The 18,538-nt window shown below is 34.5% G+C and overlaps 2 protein-coding genes across 2 annotated transcripts in view; both read right to left on the bottom strand.

Annotated features, from left to right (window-relative positions):
* Positions 1–18,538, bottom strand: part of LOC100525599 (olfactory receptor 2A1/2A42-like) — a 183,698-nt gene that overhangs the window by 51,323 nt on the left and 113,837 nt on the right. The gene's annotated exons all lie outside the window — the stretch shown is intronic.
* LOC100511653 (olfactory receptor 2A2-like) lies at positions 1,546–2,478 on the bottom strand. Its single transcript, XM_013977867.3, has one exon. It carries the CDS (start codon positions 2,476–2,478, stop codon positions 1,546–1,548), a length of 933 nt encoding a protein of 310 aa, XP_013833321.1.

Consider the following 18,538-nt stretch of genomic DNA (forward strand, 5'->3'; position numbering starts at 1 on the left):
ACCATCACCAATATCCACCTCCAGAACTAGTTCATCCCAAACTGAAACTGTACCAATTAAATAATAACTTCCATTTTTTTCCTCCTAGACCCTTGTAATCATTCTACTCCGTGTTTCTGTGAATGTGAATGTCCTAAGTATATCTTTTTTTCTGTAAGTTCATCTAGCTGAGGGTTTGCCAATATTTTTAATTTCTCAGAAAACCAATTCTTAGTTTCAATGATTTTTTTTGTACCAATTTACTGTCTTTCTATTCTCTACCTCACTTACATATGTTCTAATATTTATTATCCCCTTCCTCTGCCAACTTGAGGTGGGTTTTTTCTATTTATAGTTTAGATATAAAGTGAGATTGTTTATTGGCACTCATTTCTCTTTTTAAATGCATGTGTTTGCTACTCTAAACTAACTTCTTGGTACTGCTTTCACAGCATTTCACTTTTGGTATGTTGTGTTTTTGTTTTCATTCGCCTTCAGCTAGTTCCTTATTTCTGCTCTTTTGAGCCCCTCTAATCACTTTTTCAATTCAGTTACAGAATTTCTATTTTTTAATAGTTTTCATCTCTGATATTTTCATTTTTTTCAGGTATCACTTTCCTCATTTTGTTATCTGTATTCTTTTAGATTATTGAATATCATTATAATTATTATATAGGATTATTGCCTGGTAATTCATAAATATGTCTCCTTATGAGTAGTTTCTTGAGATTTATTTTGTTCCTTCAACTGGTGCATGTTTTCCCTGTTTCATTGTATACCTTGTGAACTTTAACTGAGATTGAGGCTTTTGGAAAAAGTGCTATCTCTTCCAGTCTTCATTGTCTGACTTTGTGAAGGAGCAGACCTTCAGCAGTTAGCCTTTCCTAGAGACTCTGGGGACCTCCCTGACCCTGTCTGGGGATGCAGCTTCTCTGAGTTGGTACATACATTTTCGCAGTTAAAGAGGTTTTCCTAATTTTTTTCTGAAGAGACTTGCTCCCCCTGGTGTTTGTATGAAATGCTACAATCTCTATACTGCAGTAAAAAGTTGGCTGCTTGCCATGTTTCTCAGAGGCCCCAACGAGGAGTCCAAAGTGCCATTCCCACGAGTGCTCTGAGTCAGGCAATACATATAACAAACCCTCAGGGAACTCCTTGAAAAGGCAGAAAGTAGTATGCATGGTCTATTATTCTCTTTACCTCTTAAGGGAGTGTTGGGAGTTGGGAATTTTCTCCTGATCCTGACATGATAAGCCAGTAGTTCCAGCAGGTTAAAAGTGCCATAAAATTGCCTAAACACTGTATTTCTTCTTGGATTTGTATTTGTCTGGGATACTTCAACCTATTATCTCACTTCCGTTGTTCTTACAAAGAGTACTAGTCTATATATTGCTGTCACAGCTGAGGAATGGTTTCTTAGGGGTTCCTATTCTGTCATCCTGCTGATGTTACTCATGAGTAATGCTCATCATTAAAACATACTTCTTCTTGGGGAATTTTCTTGAGACTTTTTTTTTTCACCAGCAATCACAACTCCTAAAGAGAAAACTCCACTGCACCAAAAATTTACCTTGTCCTCTTTTTCTGCAATACTCTGTGGAAGGCAGACTTCACTTGAGCATTCCTTAGACTGTAGACAAGGGGGTTTAGCAATGGGTTGAAAAGGGTGTAAAATAGGAAAAGGATTTTCTGCTGCTCCTCTCGTTGATTATTGTCCGGGACCAAGTAAACCATCATGGCTATGCCAAAGTAGAACCCAACCACACAGAGGTGGGAAGAACAGGTGGAAAAGGCTTTCTTGCGGCCCTCCTTTGACTGGATCTTCAGGATGGCCCAGAGGATGTGCACATAGGAGACCAGCATCAGGGAAAGGGGCCCAACTAAGATGAACACACCATCAGCGAAGAGGAAAATTTCATTGATCCAAGTATTACCACAGGCTAATTTGAGAACAGATCGGATTTCACAGAAGAAGTGGTTCACTTGCTGGGGCCCACAGAAAGACAATCTTAACAGGAGAATTACTTGGACTAGAGCCAGGGAAAACCCACATGCCCAGGAAGTGATGGCCAGGACTGTGCACAGTCTCCAGTTCATGATGACAGTGTACTGGAGGGGATGGCAGATAGCCACATACCTGTCATAGGACATCACCACCAAAATCAGGCACTCTATAGAAGCAAAACTCAAATTAAATATCATCTGCAAAGTACATAAGATAAAGGAGATAGTTTTTTTGTGATTCAGTAGGTTTGCCAGCAAATTGGGCAAATTGCTGGAAGCATAGGACATGTCAATAATGGCTAGGTGAGATAGGAAGTAGTACATGGGGGAGTGCAGTCTAGGGTCAAGGCAAATGAGTCCCAAGATAATGCCATTTGCCAGTAGGTTGAAAATATATAACAGGGAGAAGATACCAAAGAGGAGCAATTCCATCTCTTCAGTGAGCTGGAATCCCACCAGGATGAATTCTGCGATCCAGGATTTGTTGCCCTCCATTGCTAATGATAGGCTGTCTGTAAAGGACCGAAGTGTGATGGAAAGTCAGGTATGCATAGCAGTGAAAATTGGAATTATTTATCGGAAGTGATTTCAGAGGGAGCTTGTTTCTACTTCACCGATTATTTTCTCCAATGTTTACATTTTTTTTTTTTTACTTTTTACTTCGAAGTAATTCAAATTTTCAGATAAGTATCAAGAATCATAAACAATACTAGTATACACATTTTATCAATTTTTTTTTCACGTTGGCCTTGTCATTTCTTTTCTACGTACATAGTATTAGTTTTCTGTAGACCACATGTAAGTAAAATGCAACCACATTCACATATTGACAATTTATTCCTAAACATTTTTGATTTTCACCCAGTAACAGGAATATTCACTAATCTGTTCTCAATATAATTACCAAAATCAGGAAATGTAACATTAACATTGATTAACTATATACAGGATTTTCTGCTCATGTCGTCTAAGGCTTAAATTCAATATCACATATAATACTCATTTTCTCTATTCTAAAGAGTTAGCCTTTCTTGCCTTGAAACTGGTTTTTGTTTTTGGTTTTTTGCTTTTTTAGGGCCACACCCATGGCATGTGGAGGTTCCCAGGCCAGGCATCTAATCGGAGATACAGCTGCTGGCCTATGCCACAGCCACAGCCACAGCAACGGAGGATCTGAGCCACGTCTGCAACCTACACCACAGCTGATGGCAACACAGGATCCTTAACCTACTGAGTGAGGCCAGGGATTGAACCTGCAACCTCATGGCTCCTACTTGGATTCGTTTCTGCTGGGCCACAATGGGAGCTCCCAACACTGGTATTTTTGAAGAGTATGAGTTTTATTTTTCTGTATGTGTATTATCTCTCAATTGGGGTTCTCCATTGATTGTCCATGTTTTAGTTCAGATTAAAATTTTTGGCAGAAAAAAAAAAGTGTCCCTCTTAAAGCCTTCCACTAACACACAGATAATGTTAATTTTTTCCAGTATTGGTGATGTTCTTGTGAATCAATGGTTAAGGTGGTGTCTCCATATTATTTCTGCTATAAAGATATTAATCCATCATTTTTAAGTACTTTTTTCTTTCTGCCTTAGCAAATTATCCTATATTCATCTTGTGGATTTCCCACTTCAGCTTGAAATTAGTTATTTCACTAGTAATATGCCTCCTTTTATTGAAGAATGATGTTTTGAAAGCACTATCTGTTTTGAGTGTTAAATAATTTTTTACCATGATTGTTGCCAAATTTCTGATATCCACATTTAATAGGGAAAATATATAATTTGGGACAGCATATAATTTGTTAAGAGGCAATGGATTCTTACCTTTACACTTTAATCCTAATACATCTTTACCAACTTTATTTATTTATTTATTTATTTATTTATTTATTTATTTATTTTGCTTTTTTGGGCTACACCTGTGGCATATGGAGATTCTCAGGCTAGGTATCTAATCAGAGCAGTAGCTGCTGGCCTACGCCACAGCCACAGCAATGCCAGATCCCAGCCATGTTGGAAACCTACACCACAGCTCATGGCATGCCAGATCCTTAACCCACTGAGCAAGGCCAGGGATCGAAACCCCATCCTCATGGATACTAGTTGGATTCGTTTCCACTGCACCACAATGGGAACTCCACTAATTTCTTTTTGAGAACAATATCTACTTTACTAAATTTACATTACTATTAAAGGAAATGATTTCAGTATCACACAGATTTTCAGCTAAAGCAGATTTAGAATCCCAGAATTTTGTTAATTATCTTATTTATATATTTTTTATATTTAGACATTTGGAAATATTAGACCTACAGATTAAAGTTTCAATAGTCTGGTTCATTGTATGAGTAAAGTGGCATCTATATAATGAGAGATTTTGACATCAAGTTTTCTTAAGTATCATAAAACATGAAATTTGAAAACATATGGCCAAAGGCAAACATTGTTAATACGGTTTTCTATTATTCACTGTATACATATTATATATATATAATTTAAATTATATGAACAGTATTATTTATGTTTCTTTCATTTAGAATAACACCATGAATATTTTCCATGTCAAATATTACTCTGAAATATACTTTAAATATTCACACCCTATTGTTACATGTGAATATTTTATATATTACCCTCTAACAAAATTGTGTGTAATATAATGCTACACTGACTAAATTTTATACATAATATTTTTGCATGTATTTCATTATTTTCTTCTACTAAATTCCAGGGCATAGAAGTTCTTGGTGCAATCTATTTCTTCCTTTCTTCTTTCCTTGCTTCCTTCCCTCCTCTCTTTCTGACTGCCTTACTATTTTAAGATATCTTTAATAAAATTTCTCTTTTCCAGTAGAGTCATTAAATAATAGCAGCTTAGGAAGCAAATGTTTGAGTAATAAGTATATGTGATTCTCTACCTAAGCAGTCCTATAACTGAGGTGAGGAACTTTAAGATAGTTCTCCAACTCTAGTCAGTGAAATTGACACTTATTCTTTCCTCTTTTGTTGTAGGACAAATATTTCTAGCAAAGTAGGAATCCTTAGTCCAATAATGAACCATATTAGATGATAGCCTAGGAGAGTTTCAATAAGAAATAACGATATAGCAAAACTTACCTCTTACACTATTTCAGAAAAGAGTTTACTATTTCTGTTACCAGAATTCTATTTTCCAACATCAGAGTTATTCTATCAATATATTTATCAGCTAGGGAGCTCCCATCATGGCTCAGTGGTTAAAGAATCCAACCAGGAACAATGAGGTTGTGGGTTTGATCCCTGGCCTTGCTCATTGGGTTAAGGATCCCGCATTGCCGTGAGCTGTGGTGTGGGTCACAGATGCAGCTCTGATACGGTGTTGCTGTGACTCTGGAGAAGGCCAGCAGCTACAGCACCGATTCAGCCCATAGCCTGGGAACCTCCATATCCCTCAGGTGTGGCCCTAGAAAAGGCAAAAAAAAAAAAAAATATATATATATATATATATGGTAATTCAAGGTGCTTTGTTCTTTGGCCATGTCATAGCCTCATCCAGAGAAGTGCCTACATATGAAGCCTCTAGTACTTCAAGATTCCTCAAACAATAGATTTGGACTAATTTGAAGTGCCACCACCCAACCACTTTGGGAAGTGATGACAAGAAAGCTGCTGGGGGATAGAAGAGCCCTGCCACAGCCCAGCAGGCAGAAGTTCCAGGAAAGGGGGCCGGGGTAGTCATTACTTTAATACATTAAATAGTATAATTATAATAATATATAGTCACTAAATGTATACACATTTATAATTCTTATGCATGCAAAAACTCAAAAATATGCCCTATTTTCTTAGTTTTACAAATGTATGTAAATATTCTGAAAACTTATTCCTCAGGCAATCATAAATTACAGATATATGCATAAACTGTAATAACAGGACTATTGTGCAGCATAAAATTCATCTAAGTAGAAAAAGAAATGTCAAAATTGTGGGAATGATGATGGCTAAACAGAATGTAAAGAGCACACATCTTGACAGCATAAAAATATTATTCAAAAACCAACAACAATCAGCTGTTACGGAAGAAGAACAATAAGGAATCATAAAAAAATAAATTTATCCATTTTTGAAGTGGGAAGTTAAAAATCAAGGGTCCAAATTTGAATTATGTAGTTTACAAATATTTAGATTTAGATTTCAGTTCCTGGCAAGATGAGAGACTACATACTCTACCCTATACTCCTCCATTGAAACAACTAAAACTCTTCTTGAGCTGAGACAGTCTGAATTCAACTATCCTTACTGAAGGAAATTTGAGGATTTCATTTCAGGCAGGGAAGAAGGGATCCCAGAAGGAAACTTCACATTGTAAAAAGGAATAAAAATCAAAGAAAGTAGCACATATATTTGTAAAACTAAGCAGATATTAACTGTACAAAGGAGACTGGCGATGTCCTCTGGTACCCTGAACAAGAACAGTCTTGTTCATAATACATAATCCATATATATTGGACAGAGGCAGATGGGAGTTAAAAAGTTCTAATTCCCATGCCTTTTGATTGAAAAGTCTAGCTAATAACTTTCATTAGCCTTTGTTCTACCCAATGTGAGTCACTCAACTACACCGATAAATTTGGCCCATGAGCAGTACTTAATAAGTTTAAGGATTCTGCTTTTTCATAAGAAAAGCATAGGGTTAAAAATTGCCATTAACTGAGAAACTCAATGTTTTTAAAGACCAACTTGTTAAAGTGACATCTTAGTGATAAGATCAAGAAAATATTAACTCCGTGAAACACAATGGTAAAAAAAAAATGGAATAGAAAAATAACGTATTTCTCCCTATAAAAGCAACATATAAAATAAAAAACCTGTCAAAATAAACCTGTTTGGAATTTTGGAATCACATCAAAAGCTACAGCGGCCAGAGGAATGCACTAAACCAACATGAAAATCAATGGGAGAGATTTGTAGCATTTCAACCTACCCTGATGCCATCCACCAAATCCCTAGCTCACTGGCTGCCCTAAAGAAGATAGTCTGCATTTCTGGAGTGCACCCAGTACTAGAGGGGGGAGACAAGTCTATATTCACAGAATTATGGTTGTTTGATCTGATCTGTCTGGTGGCTCCTGGAAGGATCAGCTAAAAGGACTTGCTTTGATTTTGACTAACTCAAAACTCTCCCAGAAGGCATTTGTTGAAAGCATTTAAAGGCAAAAGTTTAGTTGCTGCCAAATGAGGCAGTGAATAGAATTTGGTTTAAACAATAGACTAACTGAAAAGTCTGAGAGAGAAAAGATTGGAAATAAGATGATATGGTAAATAAATGATTTGAATAACTCTAAGATATTGCTGGGAATCTAAAAAGCCGCACATATAAGCAGGGCTGGGAAAATGCTCAGAACAGATATGAAAATGTCCTAATCTCTCACCTCTGTTTAAACTTCAGATTCTCTACAGGCAGGAAATTGTCAGAGTTATAAATGACCTGGATGAGGGATGAAGGCATGTCCCAACACATACAAAGACCCATTTACAAAAATATGAAAGGAAGTTGAAAAATCCTGTTAAGCTGCTGGATAATGTGCATATAAAATAGTCAGTATGCTTGCTTGTTCATTGGATAACCAGAGCCTGAAATGCTCTTACAGATCTGGTTCTCTATCAGGGGATCATGGAGTAGGGTGAAGAAAAACCATAACTAAAACCCACAAAACAGGGAGAATAAAGGATGGAAAAAATCAAAGTAAAATCAAATAATATTTATAAAACCATTTTACTCAAAATGTGCTTAAAAAACTGTTTCCAAACACAGATCAGTTTAGTGCTAAAGATATACAAGGTAAAAAATTGGAATTATATTTACTCGAGATGAAATTAAATGTGTAGAGCAATCTTACAAATCTAATCATGATTAAATGTTCCAATATGTCATTGCAAGCACTGCATTTACTAAAATTCCCAACAAATTATAAGCAATGAAGAAAGTGGGAATAAATAGTCCCTGCACATTAAAAAAAGAATACAAGCAGAGTCATTAATTTTCTCCAAACTTTGTAAGGAGGATAAAATATTGATTGACAATCAAAAGAAGGAAAGATTGCAATGAAAGATTGTATTTAAGACTCTGCCTAGATCTCAACATATATAGACAAAAGATAAATCCTTTTTTCTGGATATTTTAAAATGTTTTTAGTTGTACTGAGTTATAATTGACATACAATACTGCATAGTTCAAGGTGGGTATGAGTATGATGATTTGACTTACATCGCATCATGAAATGATTACCACCGTAATTTAAATGAACATCCATCATATAGATACAAAACAAAAGAAAAAATTATCTTTCCTTGTGAGAACTTTGGGATTTACTCTCTTAACTTTCCCATATGACATACAGCTGTGTTAATGATATTCATTTTGTTGTACTTTGTATTCCTAGTACTTATCTATCTTATAAATGAAAGTGTTTTCATTTGGACCACTTTCATCCAAATTGCCCTGATCTACCTCCACCTCTGGTCCTACATACCTGATCTCTTTTTCTCTGGGTTTGTTTCAATTTTTTGTCATTTGAAGTAATATTGACCTATAACACTACATTAGTGCCGGGTATACAACAGAGGGATAAATTCCTGAAAATTCAATTTATAGGAATTAATGATAGATTGAAAGTCTAAAAGTAAACAGGATAAAATTTCCAGAGAAACATAATAAAGGATATAGAAAAGAAGCAATATTTAAAGAGGTTTTTACCAAAAATGTTCAGGAATTTAAGAGACACCAAACTTAGTCTCCAAATTGATAAAAAGGCATATATGAGAGTACAAAAAAAGGTAAATGCATGTAGAAGAACAATGAAGAAATTCTGATATTTGAAGATAAAGTGAATCCTTAGATTACAAATTTGAGAGTGAAATGGACAAAAATGAATTCTCAAAAATATAAATTAACAATTTAATGTCTGACTGTTCTTTTCCTCTTCACAAAAAATAGTTTCCTAGTGTTGCCATAATATATTACAATCTTAGTTTCTGTTTCATAAATTCTGCAATATTTAATAAAATCTATAATTTCATTTGCTTCTTAAAATGTTTTGTCCTACTGTTTTAGCATTTAATTCTCCCAAGATTACAAAGAAGTACTAAAAATCACCAAAGGTAAATGAAAAGTATCCATGTAGGAACAACAATTTCACTGACAGCATAATCTGTCAGTACCACAAGATCTGAAGACAATAGGTACTCTCTTTAATGTACGAAAAGGCAAAGAGTCTCTTAATCAAAAATATTATAACTAAACACCTAAATGAATATGAGGTTTTTCATATGTAAATTTAAAAAATTCGTACCTATAGCTATAGCACTCTAGTATAACAAAGATTATTCCTCAGTATGGGAAGAAGCGAATTCAGAATTAATCAAATACATACAAATGATATTAAACAATGTTATAAAATATTATCTCATATTTAATAACAGGATATAAAATAATTATTATTATGTTTATAAATAAAAAATAAAATCTGAAAACAATGAAGTGAGAAGTATTTGAAAGTAAAGAGTGCTAAATTCTTGAAGAGGCTCAAAATACTGAATGATTTTAAATTTATTATAATAAATTATTCATTTGGATGCTAGCTTTTGAAGGATGGCATTAATTAAAAAAATTACGTAGAATCTATGGCTTCCAAAATTACAATGCAAACAAATGAAACACTAGAGCATTACCATTCAAAACAGAAGGTAGAAGGCAAAAAAGGGAAAAAGAAAAAATGGTTGATATTCAGAAAACAAAAATCTGAATATGATATATTTTATATGTCTATGTGTATTCATTGTTGTAGTAAATGTAAATGAATTTTATTTTCCCATTAAAAGATATGATCATGTAAGGTTAAAAACAGAAAATCCACTTATCAATTTTTTACAACAGTCACATCTAACCATAGTAGCACACAGATATACATTCATATCCAACCAAAAAGATTGATAATAAAATAATGCAAAAACATGTTTCATGCCAACAGTGACTGGTAGTAGCAATATTGATATCAAATCAGAGCATAGGTGGGCATACATAAGATACTACAAAGTCATAATAAAATGAACAATCTGCCAAAAGATGAAAATTCGCTGTCTATTCCCATAAAATGATTTAGCAAATTTTATGTAGAAGGAAATTTTTTAATCTAAAAACAAACAGAAACATTATTATTAACAGTAAAGTTTTTAAAGTTTTCCCTTTGAGTTAGGATATCATTTTAATATGTGCCACTAAAATATTTTTTTAAATGTTGACTGAAGACCTGGCTGTCAGTTGACAAAAGAGATAAAATAGAAGGTCTAGGTTTTAAAATGTAAAATAAAATGTAATTATTGATAACACACTTATTTATGTTGAAAATCAAATCTCTTCAGATGACCTATTATGACAAATAAGTGAATACCCAAAAAGTCTGGATTCAAGGATGATGTACAAAATGGGGCAATTTACCTTGTTTATGGAACAAGCATTTTGTAAAGATTGCAAGTATCTCCAAATTATTCTACTGGTCCAATAAAATCAAAATCATAATCTAGGGAGGTTTTTGCATGGATATTGAGAATCTTATTATAAATTCCAAATTTACAAAAGATCGAGCATATACAAAGCAATCTTGAAGAAAAAATGAAGTAAACGGAATTACTCTATGGAATATTGAGACCAATAAGGTTGGAGTAACTTTATACAGTCAATGTTCTATTGTGACAAAAATTAATAAACCCATGAAAGCACATGGTTAACTTAGAAATTTAGAAATGTGTACACACATGCACACACACATACTTGAACCAAGACAAAGGCATGGGAATTTTTAATAAATAATACTGGATCAATTGGCTTTCTATGTGGGTAAAAACTGAAACATGACTTCTATTAACATACTACCAAAAAATCAGGAAGGTTTTATATCTAAATATAAAAGGTAAAAATATAAAGTACAGTGATAAACTTGGACTGAGTAAAAATTTCTGAAAGAGAATTCAAACAGTATTAAAGAAAGGATTGATAAGATTAAGAACCTAACTCCTGGATGCATCATTCTGAGAGTAAATATGAAATCCACAGAATGAAAGGGAATATTTATAACATGTATGACCAAGGCAGGGCTCGTATTCAGAATATTTAAGGAATTTCTGCAAATTGCTCATGAAGAGATAATCCAGTTTTAAATGGGCAAAATACTTGAATAAACAATTCACGCGAAACATCATCCAAATGACCCATGAGCACACTGAAAGATTAAGAGGTACCGAACATCCTAGGTCGGAGTTCCCTTCATGGCTCAGAGGTAATGAACCCAACTAGTATCCATAAGGATGCCAGTTCGATCCTCAGCCTCCCTCAGTGGGTTAAGGAGCCAGCATTGCTATGAGCTGTGGTGTAGGTCACAGACATGGCTCAGATCCCACATTGCTGTGGCTGTGGCATAGGCTAGCAGCTGCAGCTCCAATTTGACCCCTAGCCTAGGAACTTCCATATGCCGCATTGCAGCCCTAAAAAGCAAAGCAAAACAAAACAAAACAAAAATCCTAGGTCAACAAAGAGATGGAAATTAAAATGCCAAACACAATAATGGTCAAAAACCAAAAGTTTGAAAGTCTACACACTTGGCAGGGATATGGAACAGGAATACATTACTTCTGTAATGTAATTTAGTACACCCATTTTGGAAAACTCTGAAAACTGTTTTTTTTAGCATATGCCTAACAATGATTCATGGATTCTACTTTCAGACATGCTCCAAATAAGTGTCTATATATATATATATATATATATATATATATATATATATATATGAAACATATTTACATTTATATATAAATATTATAAAGTTAATATGTGACTATTCATAATATAATTATAATAACTTTTTCCCCTATATTCCAAGGGAAAAATCTATCATAGTTTATTAAAGAAGATTGGAACAAGGATTTATCTTTTTGATTGACTTTACAACCTATGTAACCACAGAAATATCTATATCTACTGCAGGGGCTTGTATAATTAGTTTCAGAAATAAATGATATGTTTATTCCTAGAAAAAAAAGGCTTTTGGAAACTTGCTTGACAAGAATAATCAAGCCTATTTCTCTATACAAAATTTTTCTCTAGAAATTAAAAAAATGAGTCACAGACACATTCCCCAAATTATGACATTAAAAATGAATTCCATAAAGATGTTCTAATTTCTGCAGGCTTCTACAAACATCTTTAATATTTGTAAACATAAAAATCACCATTTCGAGTTTCTATCCATGTTTAAAATTGCCTGTATTTGTGAATATCTTTTCCCATATGACTTCAGTAAATCTAGAGATTGGTTCCAGTTGAAAGATATATCTTGGTTTGGTTTCCTCCAGAAGCCAACTCTGGTACAATTATTCAACTACAAGTAGTTTTTAGGAAGTAATCCCAGGAAATATAAGTAGAGGAGAAGAAAAAGGGGACAGTCAAGAAAAGACAGCCACTGAAGGCTGGATGATCAAGTAGGAGAAAATTTTAGTAACTGAATTTATATCAGTGAGAAAATCTTGGAGCCAGTGAAGACTATGCATTTTTAATTGTATTTTTTAAGTTTTTACTATAGTTGATTTACAATGTTCTGTAAAATTCTGCTGTACAGCAAAGTGACCCGGTTATATACATATACACATTCTTTTTCTCATCTTATCTTCTATTGTGATCTATCACAAGTGATTGGATATAGTTCCCTATACTATGCAGCAGGACCTCATTGCTTATCCATTCTAAATGTAATAGCTTGCATCTACTAACCCCAAACTCCCAGTACATCCCACTTCCTCCTCCTCCTCCTTGGCAACCACAAGATGCTCTCCATGTCTGTGAATCTGTTTCTGTTATGTAGATAGCTTCATCTGTGCCATATTTTAGATTCCTCATAAAAAAGAACAAAATAATGCCATATGCAGCAACATGGGTGGAACTAGAGATTCTCATACTAAGTGAAGTAAGTCAGAAAGAGGGAGACTATGTATTTCAGTGTTAATCTATCTGGAATGGGAGGGAGCTATGTCTATACACTAACTAGTATCTGTTATTGGATGAGGGTCTTGAGGACAATGGATCAAGTATTAGGACTCCTTTTTCCTATGTAATGGGCAAGTAAAAGTGACTCTGGTTGCCAGGGATCCTGCTCAGAGAAATTCAGGGGATGGTTTTGGAAGTCAGGCCAATGTGCACTAAAGTGGGAAGGCAAGCTATTAGGGATGGGGCACCCACAGCACCAACTGCAAAATCTATGTCTGTACATCACCTCTGAAATTCAAAATTTGATTGGACATAATCAGGCAGAGGAATAGGTGGGGTTTTCTGGTTCTAAATTGAGGGGATAATTTATTATGAAAATATTTAATAAATATACATTCTAAATTTTAAAAAATTAAATAGCAGATAGTTAATACATAGTTAAGTAAAAAGAAAGTTTAATTTTTAAATTTCAGAAGTTGGATTTACTTTTACTCAACCTATTAGCCTCCTTTTTATTATGTATTGTGCATTTGAAAGAATTTTATAAAATTTTCAATTTGGATGAAATACAATCTAAGGGATGCTATTATTAGCTCTTTTATTCACCATAAATTATATGAGAAAATATTTAAGTGCATTAGTGTGTATTGTGAATGACGTTGCAAATCTATACAAATGAATTGAATTTTCAGGTCTGTTTATCACATGAAATGTGTTTAGCAAATTTTCAATAATAGGAAGGCACATTTGGGATGCGATATGAATTACATAATGTGCACAAAATTCATTTTCGGGGTCAGGCACCAAGGAAGACAGTCATCCTTCAAAGCCTGAAACTGCAGAAAAGTGTGAATTTTAATCATTGTTTTTGGGGTAAAACAAGTAGATAATAAGACAGTGATTTCAAGTATGAGCCCTAAATTTAAAAAAAAAGCAAATGAACAAATACAGCATATTGCATTCTTAGAGTGACACATCCCTGTATTGTGTACTGGGGAGAATAGATTGAGATTTCCCTATTTAATGATAGTTTATGAGGCTTTCATCAGTTTGAGTTAGCTAGCCATCAAAATGAATCTAAGGCCCTCATTCTATTTTAGTACATGTCTCTAACAGCAAATTTTTAGGCACTAATGTTACAGTTAGTGTTAGCTTAAATGTCAAATGTTATTACTGTCAACACAAGAATTAAAAGAGTTCATAGTACCTGTTGGTTTAGTTGCCCGTTCTGGTCTGCCCTCTTGTCCTGGATTATCCGCTTAAAAATTTAGTTTAATGTAGAATTGGCCTTTTCCATCCATGTTGCTGCAAATGGGATTACTTTCTTCTTTTTTATGCCTGAGTAGTATTCCATTGTGTATATATACCACATCTTGCTAATCCAACCATCTGTCAATGGGTTGATTCCATGTCCTGGCCATTGTAAATAGTGATGCAATGAACATGTGGGTGCATGTGTCTTTTTTTTTAAGGAAAGTTTTATCCGGATATATGCCAAGAGAGGGATTGCTGGGTCATATAGTAGTTCTATGTATACTTTTCTATAGCACTGGGAACTCTGTCGAGTCACTTATGATGGAACATGTAATGTGAGAAAAAAGAATGTATACATGTATGTGTAACTGAGTCACCATGCTATACAATAGAACAGATAATAATAATAAAAGTTTAAAAAAAAAAAGAATTAGCCTTCTCTACAAATTGAAAATTCACAAATAAATCAAATCTCTAGTAGCTTTCTTCCCTTCACCAGTGGTACCCGGACAACATCACCTGATTCTTTAGCTTCCAGACTTCTGCGCTCAAATGCCTGACTTGCTCCATCATCTCTCCTGAGATGTCCCAGTTAACTGATACTAGCCTCTCAGTCCAGCTCTCAAAAGTTTCAATCTTTCTAACCTTGATTCTCTATTTCAGGTGCGTTGTCATTATATGTTAAAAGAATACATTTGTCACATTGTAGATTATATAAGAATTTATCTTACAGGAGATTCACCTAATATATTTAAATTTCCACATAATTTTAACATGTACTAGAAATATTTATTTAGTAAGAAAATAATAAATAGCATAAAAAACATTATTTTGCAAGATGACCATCAGAGGGTTTTATCTGTATTTATTAGTCCAAGAAGTTCTCCCATCCTTCCTGGTATCTACAGAGTGATCATGGCTTTCCCTGACTTGCTGCAGAAGTGAATCTCTTTGGCTCCACACCTAGTACTACCCCAGTGGACTAATATATTTTAAATTCAGATCAGGGCTATCTAGAATGCCTTTGACAGTAATTTCCTGTTAACAAACCATCAATTCTTGACTTTCATACAGCAGAAGTCAGAATGATATGAATATGAAAACTGTTAGCTTCATTAACAGTAAATTGATACTTAAGAATAAGAATGCTGAAACATGGATGAAAATAATCAAATTACTGTAGTTTAGAGGAAAGTATTAGAAATTCTATCCCTCATTACAATGTTACAAACACTGACAAGATTCTCTTGATTTTTCTTTTTGCATTTGATAAAACTTAAGAATGATGTAGTTTCATTTATTCCACTGTTTAAAAAAGTTGACAAATAAATGTGAAGATAATAAAAGCAAAAGTATTCACTGAAAATTTGCCAGGTACAAACACATGTGAAATAGAGAAAGTGCATTTGTAGTAGGGATATTTTACTATATTTTTACCAGCTGGAACTTTTCCCAAAAATTTGATAAATGATAATGGTAGTCATGTTATCCCACTCTAGATGACAAAAGATTTTCCTTGGGTGAGGATAGTAATCCTGAATACAAATCAGGATAAGCTAAACTGGCACCTGTACCGCTTTTTCTGCTATAAGAAGAATAATGGGATCTTTATCAAGTAGCTATAGGATTTCTCCCTGCCACTTACTAGCATCTCCCTACTGGGCAACGAAGAAAAGGACTTTAATGGCCCTCACTTCTCATGCATGAGGACATTTCCAGGTTAGAGTAGGATATTTCCAGTTTACAAATCATACAACACCTCCAGCTGAATCATTTGTAAAGGGGAAGCCACAGGCTTAGATTATTCTCATGCCCCTTTCACCTTGATACCATGACTCAGGGACATTGAATTTCTCCATACCCTTTCCTTAAGTGAGACTCAGGTTGGGCTCTAAGTATGAAATCTACTTTTAGACAGTATGGTTATCAGATATTACTCCGAGACCCTTGGCACTGTGCAAGAAGGGGTCTTCAAAAGGTAGATTTTTCTTATTCTTAAACCTGATTTCTGCTAGCCTTCTGTCCTGGCTCTTCTGTAAACCATGAAATAATATTTTGTACGAAGGGGGATATGGTACTATTTCTGATATTTTTCTGAAATTGAGCTTGAATGTACAGGAAAAACTCACAGAGATGTGAAATGGTTGGAGCTGAGTTGTCTGCTCCCTGAAGCAAGTGCAGAAACCTTTTCTGTCCTGATGGAGAGGATAGGGTACAGGGGTGATCAGGACCTTCTATATATGTGAGAGCTTTATAGTCCGATCACCTAAAACCAACACATTCCCCAGAGACATCATACCTGTGGTGTCCAGGGAACAAATTATTAAGCATCTTCTAAACACTCTATGTCTTTTCTACAAAGTGATGCTAAACCTGTCCCTCCCCTCTTGGATCTCCTGCTTTGTTATCTGTGTGTGTGTGCACGTGTGCACCTGCTTATGCAGAGAAATAAGAACTCAGGGAAAATGGCAAAGATGTCTGCACTCAAGAAGATCTTGATATAAAAATTTAACAGATAAGTCATATTTCATTGATTATGTCCCATAGTACAATCCCCAAGGACATGCAAGTATTATGATCTTGAAATTATTCCTGCCTCCATATCTTACTTTTGGAAAGATTTGTGATGCAATAAATGCAACCCCCCTGGAGCTTGTTAAGGAAGCCCCTCAAAGGACTCCATCTTTCTCAGGGAGTGAATAATCTGTCTGCTGAAAAGTGTTAATGTGCAATATTTATCAAAATTCTCCACTGTAAATATTAATCATTACCTGGAAACTTATGGAGACTGATTCCTATTTCCTCAGTGCTACCTAAGCTACTCCTTAAGTACTTGCCTCATTTCAAAAACACTCTTCCCCTGTATATAGATCCTACGTTTGCAAAGGCCATTGTAACTTCTCTGTTGTAAGCATAGTGTTTTAAGCATTGAATGTAGATGATGGATAGCTCTGCCTGCACCCACAGATCCACAGGACAACACACAAATTCACGATGTGCACTTTGATTTGAACTGTGATGGTCCCAGAAATCATACTATACTTCCCTAATCTCTTCTCCTAGATTATTTCTTATTTCTCTTTCTTTAAACCTTCTGTGAGTCCTTTCATTCATAGTCTTAGCTACTGTATGAACATAACTGAGAACATAGAAGCAAACAGATGAAAATCTGTACAATCCTAAATAAAACTGAGTTCCTCAATTTATCCATTTGTCCCAATTTCTCTATTACTATGGAGTTACTATGTTTTTTTTTTCCAGCCAATGTTAGCCTCCAATTTATGCTATAAATCCTATCCATCTTGCCTACTCAATAATTTCTCTCCATTAATTTTTGTCTCAAAGTCTCCAATGTCTCTGCTTCTATTTTGTTTAAACGCATCTGTCAAAGTGTAAAGCTCTTTAATCAAAGACATCAATGATCTATTTGCTATAGCCCATGGTCATCTTTCAGTCATCTGACTTGACCAGCCAGCAGCATTTAACATAGTCAACGGCCCTCTCTCCCTCTCTCTCTCAAACACGCATGCTCTTGTTCTCTCTCGCTTTATTTCTCTTTGAAACATGGAAATATTTCTATACTTGTCTATCATGATATTATGCACCCCCATGGTCATTCTACTTTTCTGGTTACTCCTTCTCCTTTTTTGGTTCCTCATGTTTCTCCTCCCATCTATCAACACTGACATTCATCAGGATTTATTCTTTGTATCTATTTTATATTCACTTCCTATAGGACTTCATGAATCCCAGGGACTTGAACACATTTCATATGCTGATAAAACATAAATTAATATCTCAAGCCAGACCTCCTCCCAAAATGCAGTGGTCCACAATAAATTTTTACTCCCTCTTGTTGTCAAGAGAATGCTGGGTTCATAAGACAGTGTCACATAGCATACACATTTTTTAAAAATGCGCCTTTATATACTGAATTCCTCTTTTTATTTATTTCATCCCCCTTAGCTGTCTTTGGTGATTATTTACAAATAATATTTTTGTACTGCTAACTATAAAAATATTCATTTTATTTTCAAATGTTGGTTATAAAATTCAGTCATGATCCACAATTTGTATTAGAGTTTAAAAGAACAGGATCTATGGTCTGCATAGATTCTAATCTTGACATTAAGATTATAATGTAACTGCAAATTCCTTTCTGTATATGTCTATTTGTAACTCCAATACTGACTACCCCTTCCAAGGCTGTATGGATATGGTTTTCACTGTTATTGCAGGCATATTTGTTTTCCATGGTACCTCAGAGCTGAAATGATAATAATGG

The sequence above is a fragment of the Sus scrofa genome, chromosome 9 (genome assembly GCF_054392235.1).
Source record: "Sus scrofa isolate SSC_HxYL_T2T_F1_AM1 chromosome 9, Sscrofa_HxYL_maternal_Yorkshire_Landrace_v2.0, whole genome shotgun sequence".
NCBI classification, from domain to species: domain Eukaryota; kingdom Metazoa; phylum Chordata; class Mammalia; order Artiodactyla; family Suidae; genus Sus; species Sus scrofa.